Source organism: Mya arenaria, chromosome 1 (assembly GCF_026914265.1).
Source record: "Mya arenaria isolate MELC-2E11 chromosome 1, ASM2691426v1".
NCBI classification, from domain to species: Eukaryota; Metazoa; Mollusca; class Bivalvia; order Myida; family Myidae; genus Mya; species Mya arenaria.
Window position 1 is genome coordinate 22,425,210 of NC_069122.1, and position 12,635 is coordinate 22,437,844.

Genomic DNA, 12,635 nt, shown 5'->3' on the forward strand with positions numbered 1-12,635 from the left:
CTGCAACTGAAGACCTGAATAACAGAACAGTTGTGTCCGACCTTCAACCTTCTGCAACTGAAGACCTGAATAACAGAACAGTTGTGTCCGACCTTCAAACTTCTGCAACTGAAGACCTGAATAACAGAATAGTTGTGTCAGACCTTCAACCGTCTGCAACTCAGACCTGAATAACAGAACAGTTGTGTCCGACCTTCAACCTTCTGCAACTGAAGACCTGAATTACAGAACAGTTGTGTCCGACCTTCAACCTTCTGCAACTGAAGACATGAATAACAAAACAGTTGTGTCAGACCTTCAACCATCTGCAACTCAGACCTGAATAACAGAACAGTTGTGTCCGACCTTCAACCTTCTGCAACTGAAGACCTGAATAACAGAACAGTTGTGTCCGACCTTCAACCTTCTTCAACTGAAGACCTGAATAACAGAACAGTTGTGTCAGACCTTCAACCGTCTGCAACTCAGACCTGAATAACAGAACAGTTGTGTCCGACCTTCAACCGTCTGCAACTCAGACCTGAATAACAGAACAGTTGTGTCTGACCTTCAATTGTCTGCAACTCAGACCTTTGTGTCCAACCTTCAATGTTCTGCAACTCAGACCTGAATAACAGAACAGGTGTGTCTGACCTTCAACCGTCTGCAACTGAAGACCTGAATAACAGAACAGTTGTGTCCGACTTCAACCGTCTGCAACTGAAGACCTGAATAACAGAACAGTTGTGTCAGACCTTCAACTGTCTGCAACTGAAGACCTGAATAACAGAACAGTTGTGTCCAACCTTTAATTGTCTGCAACTGAAGACCTAAATAACAGAACAGTTGTGTCAGACCTTCAACCTTCTGCAACTGAAGACCTGAATAACAGAACAGTTGTGTCAGACCTTCAACCGTCTGCAACTCAGACCTGAATAACAGAACTGTTGTGTCAGACCTTCAATTGTCTGCAACTCAGACCTGAATAACAGATAGTTGTGTCCGACCTTCAACCTTCTGCAACTGAAGACCTGAATAACAGAACATTTGTGTCCAACCTTCAACCGACTGCAACTGAAGACCTGAATAACAGAACAGGTGTGTCCGACCTTCAACCTTCTGCAACTGAAGACCTGAATAACAGAACAGTTGTGTCCGACCTTCAACCGTCTGCAACTGAAGACCTGAATAACAGAACAGTTGTGTCCGACCTTCAACCTTCTGCAACTGAAGACCTGAATAACAGAACAGTTGTGTCCGACCTTCAACCTTCTGCAACTGAAGACCTGAATAACAGAACAGTTGTGTCAGACCTTCAACCGTCTGCAACTGAAGACCTGAACAACAGAACAGGTGTGTCCGACCTTCAACCTTCTGCAACTGAAGACCTGAATAACAGAACAGTTGTGTCCGACCTTCAACCTTCTGCAACGTTCATCACTATCCATCAAATCTATTTTAAGTTATTCGGCGGAAACCATTTTTCAGTGACTTTGACCCCCCCCCCATAGCAATCCCAATCTAGCTCTTCTCTTTCATCACTATCCATCAATGCTTTCTTATGTTATTGGACGGAAACCAATGTTTGACGCCTGCTCTACCGCGTTCTAAGCTTTATGTTTTATCCTTTCTCGTTGAAAACCTGGTTAAAAAAACATATCTTTATACAGCATCATGAATTATCTCCCTTCCTATAACTATCGTTTTTGTGTTGAATTTCAGGGGATTTTGACATTAGACCAGGGGATAGGGGATTTAGACATTAGACCAGGGGATTTTGATCAATCATCAAGTTTTTTTTCTTTTGTACATCCAGAAGTATTTTTTTATGCTTCTATTTAACTCTTTAATTAACAATTCTGCTAACCATCAGAAATGATGACTTTCAGACTTAAAGGAAATGGAACAAGAGATGTTTGTCAAACATTATGCCCCCCTGAGCGCCATGTTGTCAGGATTATATGGACAATTGAATGAAATATGCATGGACCGAAATGACAGCTGATTTGTCGCTAACATTGTATGCCGTTGAGGCAGTTTTAAGATTATGACCATTCAAAGTTTGAGGATGGAGTGTGTTATGACCATGACCTTTGACCTCAAAATCCATAGTAGTCATCAGCTGGTCACCAAAAATCTAAATGTTAAGTTTGAGGGCCATGGGTGCAGGCATTGACAAGTTATCACACAGACAAGCATTTTTCGTTCAAGGTCACTGTAACCTTGACCTTTGATCCAATGACCCCTTAAATCATAAGGGGTCATCTACAGGTCAGACACAACTCCAAGTCAAGTTTGAGGGCCATGGGTGCAGGCATTGTCCAATTATCACTTGAAACATTTTCGCATTCAAGGTCACTGTGAACCTGACCTTTGACCCAATGACTCCTAAAATCAATAAGGGTCATCTCCTGGTCAGGCCCAACTTACATGTCAAGTTTGATGATCATAGATTCAGGCATTGTTGAGATATCACTGGGAGAAGATTTGTTAACTTTTTTGCGTTAAAGGTTACTGTGACCTTGACCTGATGACCCCCAAAGTCAAGAGGGGTCATCTACTGGTCAGGCCCAACCTTCATGTCAAGTTTGATAACCATAGGTCCAGGAATTGTCGAGTTTGCTTTCAAGGTCACTGTGACCTTGACCTCTGACCCCTTAAATCAATAGGGGTCATCTATTGGTCAGGCCCAACCTCCAAGTCAAGTTTGAGGGCCATGGGCGCAGGCATTGTTGAGTTATCACTCGGGCAACCTTTTATCGTTCAAAGTCACTGTTACCTTGACCTTTGGCCCAATGACCCCTAAAATCAATAGGGGCCATCTACTGGTCAGGCCCAACCTCCAATTCAAGTTTGATGGCCGTGGGTGCAGGCATTGTCGAGTTATCACTCAGACAACCTTTTACCATTCAAGGTCACTGTGACCTTGATCTTTGGCCCGATGACCCCCAAAAACAATAGGGGTCATCTACTGGTCAGGCCCAACCTCCAAGTCAAGTTTGAGGGCCATAGGTGCAGGCATTGTCGAGTAATGACACAGACAACCTTTTACCATTCAAGGTCACTGTGACCTTGACCTTTGGCCCGATGACCCCCCAAAACAATAGGGGTATTCTACTGGTCAGGCCCAACCTCTAAGTCAAGTTTGAGGGCCATGGGTGTAGGCATTGTCGAGTTATCACATGGACAACCTTTTACCATTCAAGGTCACTGTGACCTTGACCTTTGGTCCAATGACCCCCAAAAACAAAAGGGTCCATCTACTGGTCAGGCCCAACCTCCAAGTCAAGTTTGAGGGCCATGGGTGTAGGCATTGTCGAGTTATCACATGGACAACCTTTTACCATTCAAGGTCACTGTGACCTTGACCTTTGGCCCAATGACCCCCAAAAACAAAAGGGTTCATCTACTGGTCAGGCCCAACCTCCAAGTCAATTATGAGGGCCATGGGTGCAGGCATTGTTGAGTTATCACTCGGACAACCTTTTACCATTCAATGTCACTATGACATTGATCTTTGACCCTATGAGCCCCAAAAACTATAGGGGTCAGCTACTGGTCAGGCCCAACCTCCAAGTCAAGAATGAGGGCCAAGGGTGCAGGCATTATCGAGTTATCGCTCGGACATCCTTTTACCATTCAAGGTCACTGTGACCTTGACCGTTGGCCCGATGACCCCCAAAAAAAATAGAGGTCATCTAATGGTCAGGCCCAACTTCCATATCAAGTTTGATGACCATAGGTCTAGGCATTGTTGAGTTATCACTCGGACAATCTTTAAAATTATTATACTATTAAAGGTCACTGTGACCTTGATCTTTGACCCGATGAGCCCTAAAATCAATAGGGGTCATCTACTGGTCAGGCCCAACCTTCATGTCAAGTTTGATGACCATACGTCCAGGAATTGTTGAGTTATCACTCGGACAAGCTTTGGTCTACCGACGGATCGACCGACCGACCGACATGCCTGTGCAATGCAATATACCCCTCTTCTTCGAAGGTGGGCATAATAAATATTATTCATTTCTTACATTTCCCAAATTGTCATATTCATTTGCCCTTCAGATCATTATTACAAATAAATTTATCGCTTCTTGAACAAGTTAATAATCATGTTTCCTCATGGCATTTATTAATTTTATTTTTTATATAATTATTGTAATTCATAGTCATTTTCTTCTCAGTTTTTTGTTTAAATTCAGTTTCACTCACAGACTGTGGTTTCACTTAGTCATTTTCCGAAAAATGGCAATGGACATGTATGTAAAATTGCTGCTAAAATTCAACCCTCTTGTAAAATGTTTGTAAAACAATGCGGGGGATATTCCCCCCCTGGTACACTGAGGAATCAAAATTAGGGATATTTTTCACCCCCGCCGGAGGGATATGGTATGACTGTTATATTGATTTACCTCTATCAGAGGGCCACATTATATTTTGTCCAAAGAGAAGGCAGTATCTCTCAAGATTTCCAATCATTTATATAAGTAAATCAGCAGTCAGCCATTTTTGATCAGGTGAAGCAGTAGATATGAACTGTGGCTAGCCCAGTTAGTTGGTAGTTAACTCAATATAATGTAGACCACTAAAAAAGATTAAGTATGTACCGGTACTGTCACAAAATTAAGTTGCATGAATTTTGTTTTTGTAAGGTCATACTAACTATCTTTATCCATTACAAAATTCAAAAACCAACTTGATTATAAAACAGCTTCTTACTCAAAGACGAAACCATGTCTAATTCCCCTTTAAGACAATAAATTTTCTCGTGCCCGGGTTCTGAGTGAGTGCATGAAGATTGTAATTATCTTGGTTAAATCCCCGCAAAATTAAACACACAACTACTTAAATGGTGCTGAGGATTGTAAACAGTCAACAATATTCCAATAATTGTGCTTTATGACCAACTGGCATGCAACATAAATATTTTTGTAACTGTTTTATGGAGAAAATTAATATTGAACCATTAATTAGGAAATATTTTCCAATGTGTATTAATGGATATTTCAGGCTCCATTTAATCCAGGAAAAGAATTCATTAAAGAAAGATTATGGCACATAAAGTTATATGACTCACTCAGATTTCCCTGAAATAACAATGAACTGCATCCTCTAGTTTATTTATAATATAAATTTAGACTAAAATTAATGTAAATATAGAATTGGTGTAAATTATAATAGCCCAAACTGGAGGTTTACAATTAATCAACAAACCTCAGTTAAAGACAATAAAACTTATTTTCAAACTTTGATTCCTTCTGAATTGGAGTTCTTTGAAATACATGTATTTTATTTATCTTTACAGACAGAGTTGAGTCTTGGACAACCATGTCACTGTGAATCTGTTTCTTGGAAGAACCCCAGGTATGTGTTCAAATTCAGTTTAAGCATTTTACATGAAATAGAGGATCTCAGCAATATTGTGTCTGACCATTGTGTGAGACATAAGTGTCATACTTCCATAACAGTGCTGTATTGTGTCTGACCATTGTGTGAGACATAAGTGTCATACTTCCATAACAGTGCTCTAAGAAGTAAGGGGATATTTTCAATAACAGTAAATGCCATATTAAACATGCTGGGCTCCAGTATTTATGAGAACCCCACATGCTAAGTAACACAGTGACATTTTTCCCCAATCAGCTACCTTTTTTAAAATCCACTAAATTCAATGGTCAGTCATGTATGAGTAAAAACAAGAGATGTTTGTCAAACATTATGCCCCCTGAGCGCCAAGTTGCCAGAAATATTTGGACAATTGAATGAAATATGCATGGACTGAAATGACAGCTGATTTGTCATTGGATGCATATGAGGCAGGTCATCTACTGGTCATACCTAATCTTCATGTCAAGTTTGATGACCATAGGTCCGGGAATTGTTGAGTTATCACTCGGACAAGCTTTGGTCTTCCAACAGACCGACCGACATGTGCAAAGCAATTATATAACCCCTCTGCTTCGAAGGGGGGCATAATTAAACTAGATGTTCACTGAAAACTGATACTTCAACTCATGCATTTAGTGACATATAAATTTCTACTGTCTACTATATAAGAAAATAAAATATGGACAATCAGAAAACCTTTTTTCAGCTTACAGTCACACTGACCTTGACCTTTGACCCACTGACCTCAAAATCAATAGGGTTCATCTGCTGGTCATGACCAATAAGCCTACCTAGTATGAGGTCCCTGGGTCAAAGCGTTCTCAAGTTATTGATCGGAAACCGTTTTTCATGTTAAGGTCACACTGACCTTGACCTTTGACCTCAAAATCAATAGGGTTCATCTGCTGGTCATGACCAATACACCTACCAAGTATGAGGTTCCTGGGTCAAAGCGTTCTCAAGTTATTGATCGGAAACCGTTTTTCATGTAAAGGTCACACTGACCTTGACCTTTGACCCACTGACCTCAAAATCAATAGGGTTCATCTGCTGGTCATGACCAATAAGCCTACCTAGTATGAGGTCCCTGGGTCAAAGCGTTCTCAAGTTATTGATCGGAAACCGTTTTTCATGTTAAGGTCACACTGACCTTGACCTTTGACCCACTGACCTCAAAATCAATAGGGTTCATCTGCTGGTCATGACCAATACACCTACCAAGTATGAGGTTCCTGGGTCAAAGCGTTCTCAAGTTATTGATCGGAAACCGTTTTTCATGTAAAGGTCACACTGACCTTGACCTTTGACCCACTGACCTCAAAATCAATAGGGTTCATCTGCTGGTGATGACCAATACACATACCAAGTATGAGGTCCCTCGGTCAAAGCGTTCTCAAGTTATTGATCGGAAACCATTTGGTATTCCGACCGACCGACCGACCGACAGACAGACAGACCGACCGACCGACCGACCGACATGTGCAAAACAATATACCCCACTTTTTTCAAAAGGGGGCATAAATATTAGATAGCCATTACCCTTGTCACAGTTAACCATCCCCTAGACCATAGGCAGAGAGGAAGGCCCGGGAATGACCAATCAACCAATAGTGTTGGCTGCATCATAGCTGTATAAACCCCCTGGAGTGTTAATCAATAAAATGGTTCACTGAACACAGACTTTTGAATAAACAATAACCTATACATACAGGTTTAGTCTCCATCAACAGAGTCCATCAATGTGAAATTGAGCTACAGAAAAGTGGACAAATCCTTGTCTGCCATTGGTCCACAAATATTAAAGTGCAAACACCAAATTCAGAGTACACTGGAAAACTCTATTAAAAAGAATAAAAACATATTCTTTTGTACGAATATTATGAGTCACCTTCAACTTTTTATCATAGTTGCAAGAATTTTACATCACAATACAGTAACCTTCAGCATTCTGTACACAGTCAAGTTTTAAAATTAAGAGGGGATCTTTTCAGCATAATTAATTTCTTCTGTTTTCCAAGCCAGTTGCTGTACGGCTTTGGTGATCAGAAAATCCTCCTTCAAACAAGCCAAGTCAGAAATGTGACAAACTTGATACAACTTTTAGTTTACACTAGCTATACAGAGATTGCCCATATTTGCCCACGTTTCATCCGCCTAGCTGGGTTGCTAATAAGACGAAATTCCTCTATCTTTAACAATGCAGATCTTTACTTCAGTAATCTGACCTTTGTCAGCCAAGAGCAGACTCTAAACCTAGTGATATTTAATGAGTTTCCTTTCATTGTTGATCACCAAAACCCCCACAAGATGAACACTTGTAATGAAATACTATCATTTAAATCTTATAACACAACTACATTAATCCATACAAACATATATGAATATATATATAGTGAGATTGTTAACTATCAGCTTTATTCATGCCTTAAAACATTATATAGGTTTACTAGTTCCACTAAGCACACTTTTTTCATACATTTTAATGTAGCATATGGAAACATACAATGATGTAGCATTTGTTTATTACATATGAACACAACACTACTGAACTACTGATTTAACAATAGCACAAGAACACTGCCACTTACATGAGCTGTGCTTCGGTCAACAGTGTGAGTTCTGGCAAGGTGTCAGTCCATCCTTGAAGCGTGTCCAACAGCATCTCCGATTTTGGCACAACCTTTACTTCAGTGAGGCAAACTGATGTCTTCGCAAGCAGGGCATCCAAGATGTCAATATAAACGTTAACTGAAAATCATACAAGCACAGTGCTCAGCCACTGATTCCTGAATAAAAAGGTCTAGCAAGAAAAATCTATATATTGGGCAGTGCCTGTGCTTGCCATCAATCTATCGCTAGATAACATAATTTCCCTACAATGTGTCATTCTGTAACGACATTCGATCAAACAGAGCTTTCCCACTATTGTGCAGCCTTGTATTCTGTCATGTACATGATTATATTTGTGGCTGTACATGTACAACATTGTGTTTTTGTCTCCATTAATGTACAACATTGTATACTGAACCTAACAACGCACCTGCAGCAGGCTGTCAATTGAGTTTGTGTTTCATTTCCAGTTTCAGCTTTAAAGGTTATATGTCAACTGATTAAAATATCATTTTAAAACTTGATTATTTTGCACTTTAGTTATTCTCCATTGGAAAAACATAAAGCAGAACGACAATTATATATATAATCCAGGATCCACCCTAGTCCCAGATTCACCCCGAGTCCCAGATCCACCCTAATCCAAGATCCACATTTTATGGACACACACAAGCAAACATAGTGGAATTATAAAGTTTAATAAATTTACAGGATTGAGCAGTCAACATAATACTGATGTTGAACCTCCTGTACCATTGTGAACCATTATGTACCAGCGTGAACTGTGAGGGTGAACATTCACAGCGGCACATCTTTGTGATGAAATCTTCCTGGTAACAATACCATACCCCTTAGGCTTGATTCAGCCTCAACAAAACAACCAGAGTGGACACACAATAGGGTAAATGAAAGGACATTGAGGAGAAAAATGTAAAGTGGCATGAAATAAAAGTGCAGAGACTGCAAAAAGAAGAAATGACAGGCCTAGATTGAACAAGACAATGTTAACCACCACAGCAACAAGTTACACCTTAATGGGAAACCCTAGCTTCAATTTGCTGTTAAATTAGGGTTGGCAGGACAATTTTAATGGCATAGCAATGAAAGGACAAGTTTCTAAATGCTTAATCTCAATTAAATGCTTGGACAGTTACACATGTTAATGTATTCAAGGTTGAGAAATGTGATACACAGATTGATTTCAAGTTGACGACCTGATCAGAATTTCAATCATCTTGTGACAAAACCATTTGATACAGACTGTTGGTAAAATTAACAATTGATATTGTACACTTCTCTTTACTAGATTTATGTTGCCAACAATAATTACAATTAAAGTACCTTTTATGTTCCTTATTTCCCTGGCCATGAATGGCCTAATGCTTTCATAATTAAAAAAATGGGGCTTCATAGTTGAATAAATATTCAAAATGGAACGTGTTTGTTACTTAAAACTCCACCTGTGATATTTGAACAAAAGGAAAGGCTGGGTTTGCAGATAGAAAATGCGTGGAACAAAAAATATTTTATTGCAAAAAGTGATGTCAACAGTGAGTCTGACAACAATAAACTTTATTGGAAAATGAAACAATATTGTGTAATTTTTGCATCAATTCCTGCAACAATCGCCCTCAGTACAAACAATGATTATTGAACGTCGGGGAACAAAACCACAGCTTGAAGGAAACGAGCCCCAATCTCCATATCCGGACAACCATTGACCAGCCTGGATCACTTACGAACACAACAACCAAGCTTCCCGGTCCGCGTTTCTGAAACTTGAGAAGTTTCCATTTAAGGAGACACTTCAGCGTAACAATAAAAATCCATTCTCCAATGTTGGCCGAGTTTTAATGGAAAATTGCAGAGATTTTAACATCTGTTGCCATGTTTATATAAATAATCTGGAACGTTTCTTCTTCTACACAGTAATGGTTATCAGTTAGACAGCTTTAATTAATAAACTCCAGCCAAGACTACAAGTCATAATGATTACCCCAGACCCAGCCTCCAAACAGAAATAGGTGAATGTTTAGTTGATACAAATTTTAAAGGAGTGAAATGTTAAATAAATCATAGGTGCATTAAATAAATCATAGTTGCACAACAGCCTATCACGAATGTCATTCCTATTAACTATATATCATAAGTAAGTGAAATAGCTTTGGTGCTACATTTGACACCATTATTTTAGACCATTTTTGTACCAAGTCAAGGGTCTCAACGCTTGTCAGTAATCATAAAAGAAAAGGGAGGTGCACAACAATCAATGCTGACCAATGTTCCTACAAAGTTATATGTGTGTAGGTGCAATACTTCTGGAACTACAAGGACACAAGATTTTTGAGACCATCTTTTGATAATTAAAGGGCCATAATGCTTGTTAAAGTTTCATGAGTGTAAGTGCAGTACTTTGAGATGCATGCCAAACAAGATTGTTAATGCATTTTTTTTAATTGAAGGTTCACATCACCCCATTGCTGACCAACATAACTATGAAGTTTCATGTGTGTAGTTAAAACAATTTTGGTGCAGCACCATATATAAGTTTCATGAGTTAAGTGCAATACCTTTGGAGGTGCTGGCAACACAAGATTTTCCAGACATTTGTTTTCTTTTTATAAGAGTAAAATGTTAAAGAAATGTCATGTGTAAAAAACAACAACATGCTGTCCAACATCCCTGCAGTATATATGCAGTTTCATGAGTGTGTGTATGTGCAATACTTACGGTGCTGAATGCAACATGTATTAAGCAGCTTTTTCATACCATTTTATAAAGTTAAGGGCTATAACTCTTGTTAGCCCAAGTGAAATGGCAGATTTACAACACCCCATGCTGACCAACATACCTATAAAGTTTCATAAGTGTATGTGCAATAATGTTTTTTATATCCTTTTTTACTATGTCTTAGGGCCATAAAGCTTGTAAGCAAGTGTGAAAAAAATGGTAAGTGCACAACAGTCCATGCTCACAAACATACATGACTTTTCATGTGTTTAGATGAATTATTTTGGTGCAACATGTGACACAAACAAATCTGACTATTAAGTAAGTGAAGGGCCTTAACTTGCTTAGCACAAGCTATGTGACAGAAATTGTTGATGTACAAGGGCTCATGCTGCCCAACATACCTATAAACTTTCAGGTGAAATACATTTGGAGCCACATACCAGGGCTCATCCTTCCAGGCGACTTGGGCGATTAAGTCGCCCTGTCCGCGGCGACTTCGCTATTTTCTAAGATCAAAGCGTTGTCAACTTCGCGATTTTTTCAGAGATCAAAAAAGCGATATCGCTCTCAAATACACTCGACATCGTTTAGAACTACTGCTTGTCAAAACAGAGCAACTCCGCCTCCCGCCTGTCAGTGCGATTGACAAACAGCCAATCGTGTTTCAACTTAGTAAATTTGCTCCATTGACTTCGGCCAATGAAAAAGCTTGTTTTATTCAATCAAGGCACGTGTCTGCACCATTGATTTTGTGTACATGCACTACATCATTGATGTAATAAAATTGTAAGGGATTATTATTTACACATGCCGTTGTTTGTAAATGTCAATTAGTGCTAATTAGGATTTATACTTTATGACAATAACGGTTTAAAAGATGTGCACTGATGACAAATGAATTTAACTGGGTGTGATAACGGCGAAGTTAGTGAGAAGGGCAAGTGCGAATCACTATTCCAGGTTTGTTGTTTTTATTTCAGAAATGCTTTCATTATTTTTTCTTCGATTGGTTCACATCAATATTCTATATGAGATATTTTGCATTCTGTTTCCTTTCTACGTGGCTTCTGCAAGATTTCCCAGGCCTGAAACGTAAAGCTGACGATGTTGAAAGTGATGACATGATCGACAGTCCAAATAAGATATCATTCAAAAAGTCAAATTATCAAAATAATTTCAGTTGGTACAAACTTTTTATGTGAAATATTGTGTGTATTTTCAGCCAATCAGCACAAGGCCGTCTTAGAGAACACAGTTCTGCGGTCCGAGGAGCCCATGAAGAAAATCGTACTGGCCAAACTGTCCAAGGATGATGAGCTTGGGGTCAAGCTCCTTAAGACTGCCTTCCACCTGGCCAAGCGGGAGCTCCCCAAGGAGGAGTTTCAGTGATGATATATTGACTAGTTTTTGTTTTTTTTACAATTGATGTCATGTTGTTTGATATAAGCTAGTTCTGTTTGTATTTAAGCTTATTTGATTTATTTATGCAGTATTTAAATTCTGATATATTTATGTGTGCATGATAGGTTTGCATGAAATAAAATGTTTGAAACTTGCATTGTTTTATATATTTTTTAAAGGTAAATACAACAAATTAATACCAACTAAAAACAACCAGTATGACCATTTTAAAACAAGAACAACATCTATTTGAATGCATAGAAAAGTTGTCCAGGACACACCAGAACCCACCATTTGACATCTAATATCTCAAAATTTTCCCACCCCGATCTCACTTCTCCCTAAAATTTCTGTGTAGGATAAGACCTGCACATACAACATAAAAATATTTTCGGGACGAGACTGGTAACACGACTTCTATAGACCTCATTAAAATGAAAACTTTCTGCAACTAGTTTTCCAAGTCAACATCAAACTGAAAATGTGATAACTTCAACACAAATATTTAACAAGAAACAAAA

The 12,635-nt window shown here is 39.0% G+C and overlaps 1 protein-coding gene across 4 annotated transcripts in view; it reads right to left on the reverse strand.

Moving 5' to 3' along the window:
• The window catches only part of LOC128232845 (uncharacterized), a 383,378-nt gene that overhangs the window by 184,635 nt on the left and 186,108 nt on the right, over positions 1–12,635 (reverse strand). For all 4 annotated transcript variants that reach the window (XM_052946615.1, XM_052946639.1, XM_052946631.1 and 1 more), the window contains one exon: positions 7,959–8,118. In XM_052946615.1, coding sequence (XP_052802575.1) covers positions 7,959–8,118 — 160 coding nt within the window. The remainder of the gene's footprint in view (positions 1–7,958; positions 8,119–12,635) is intronic.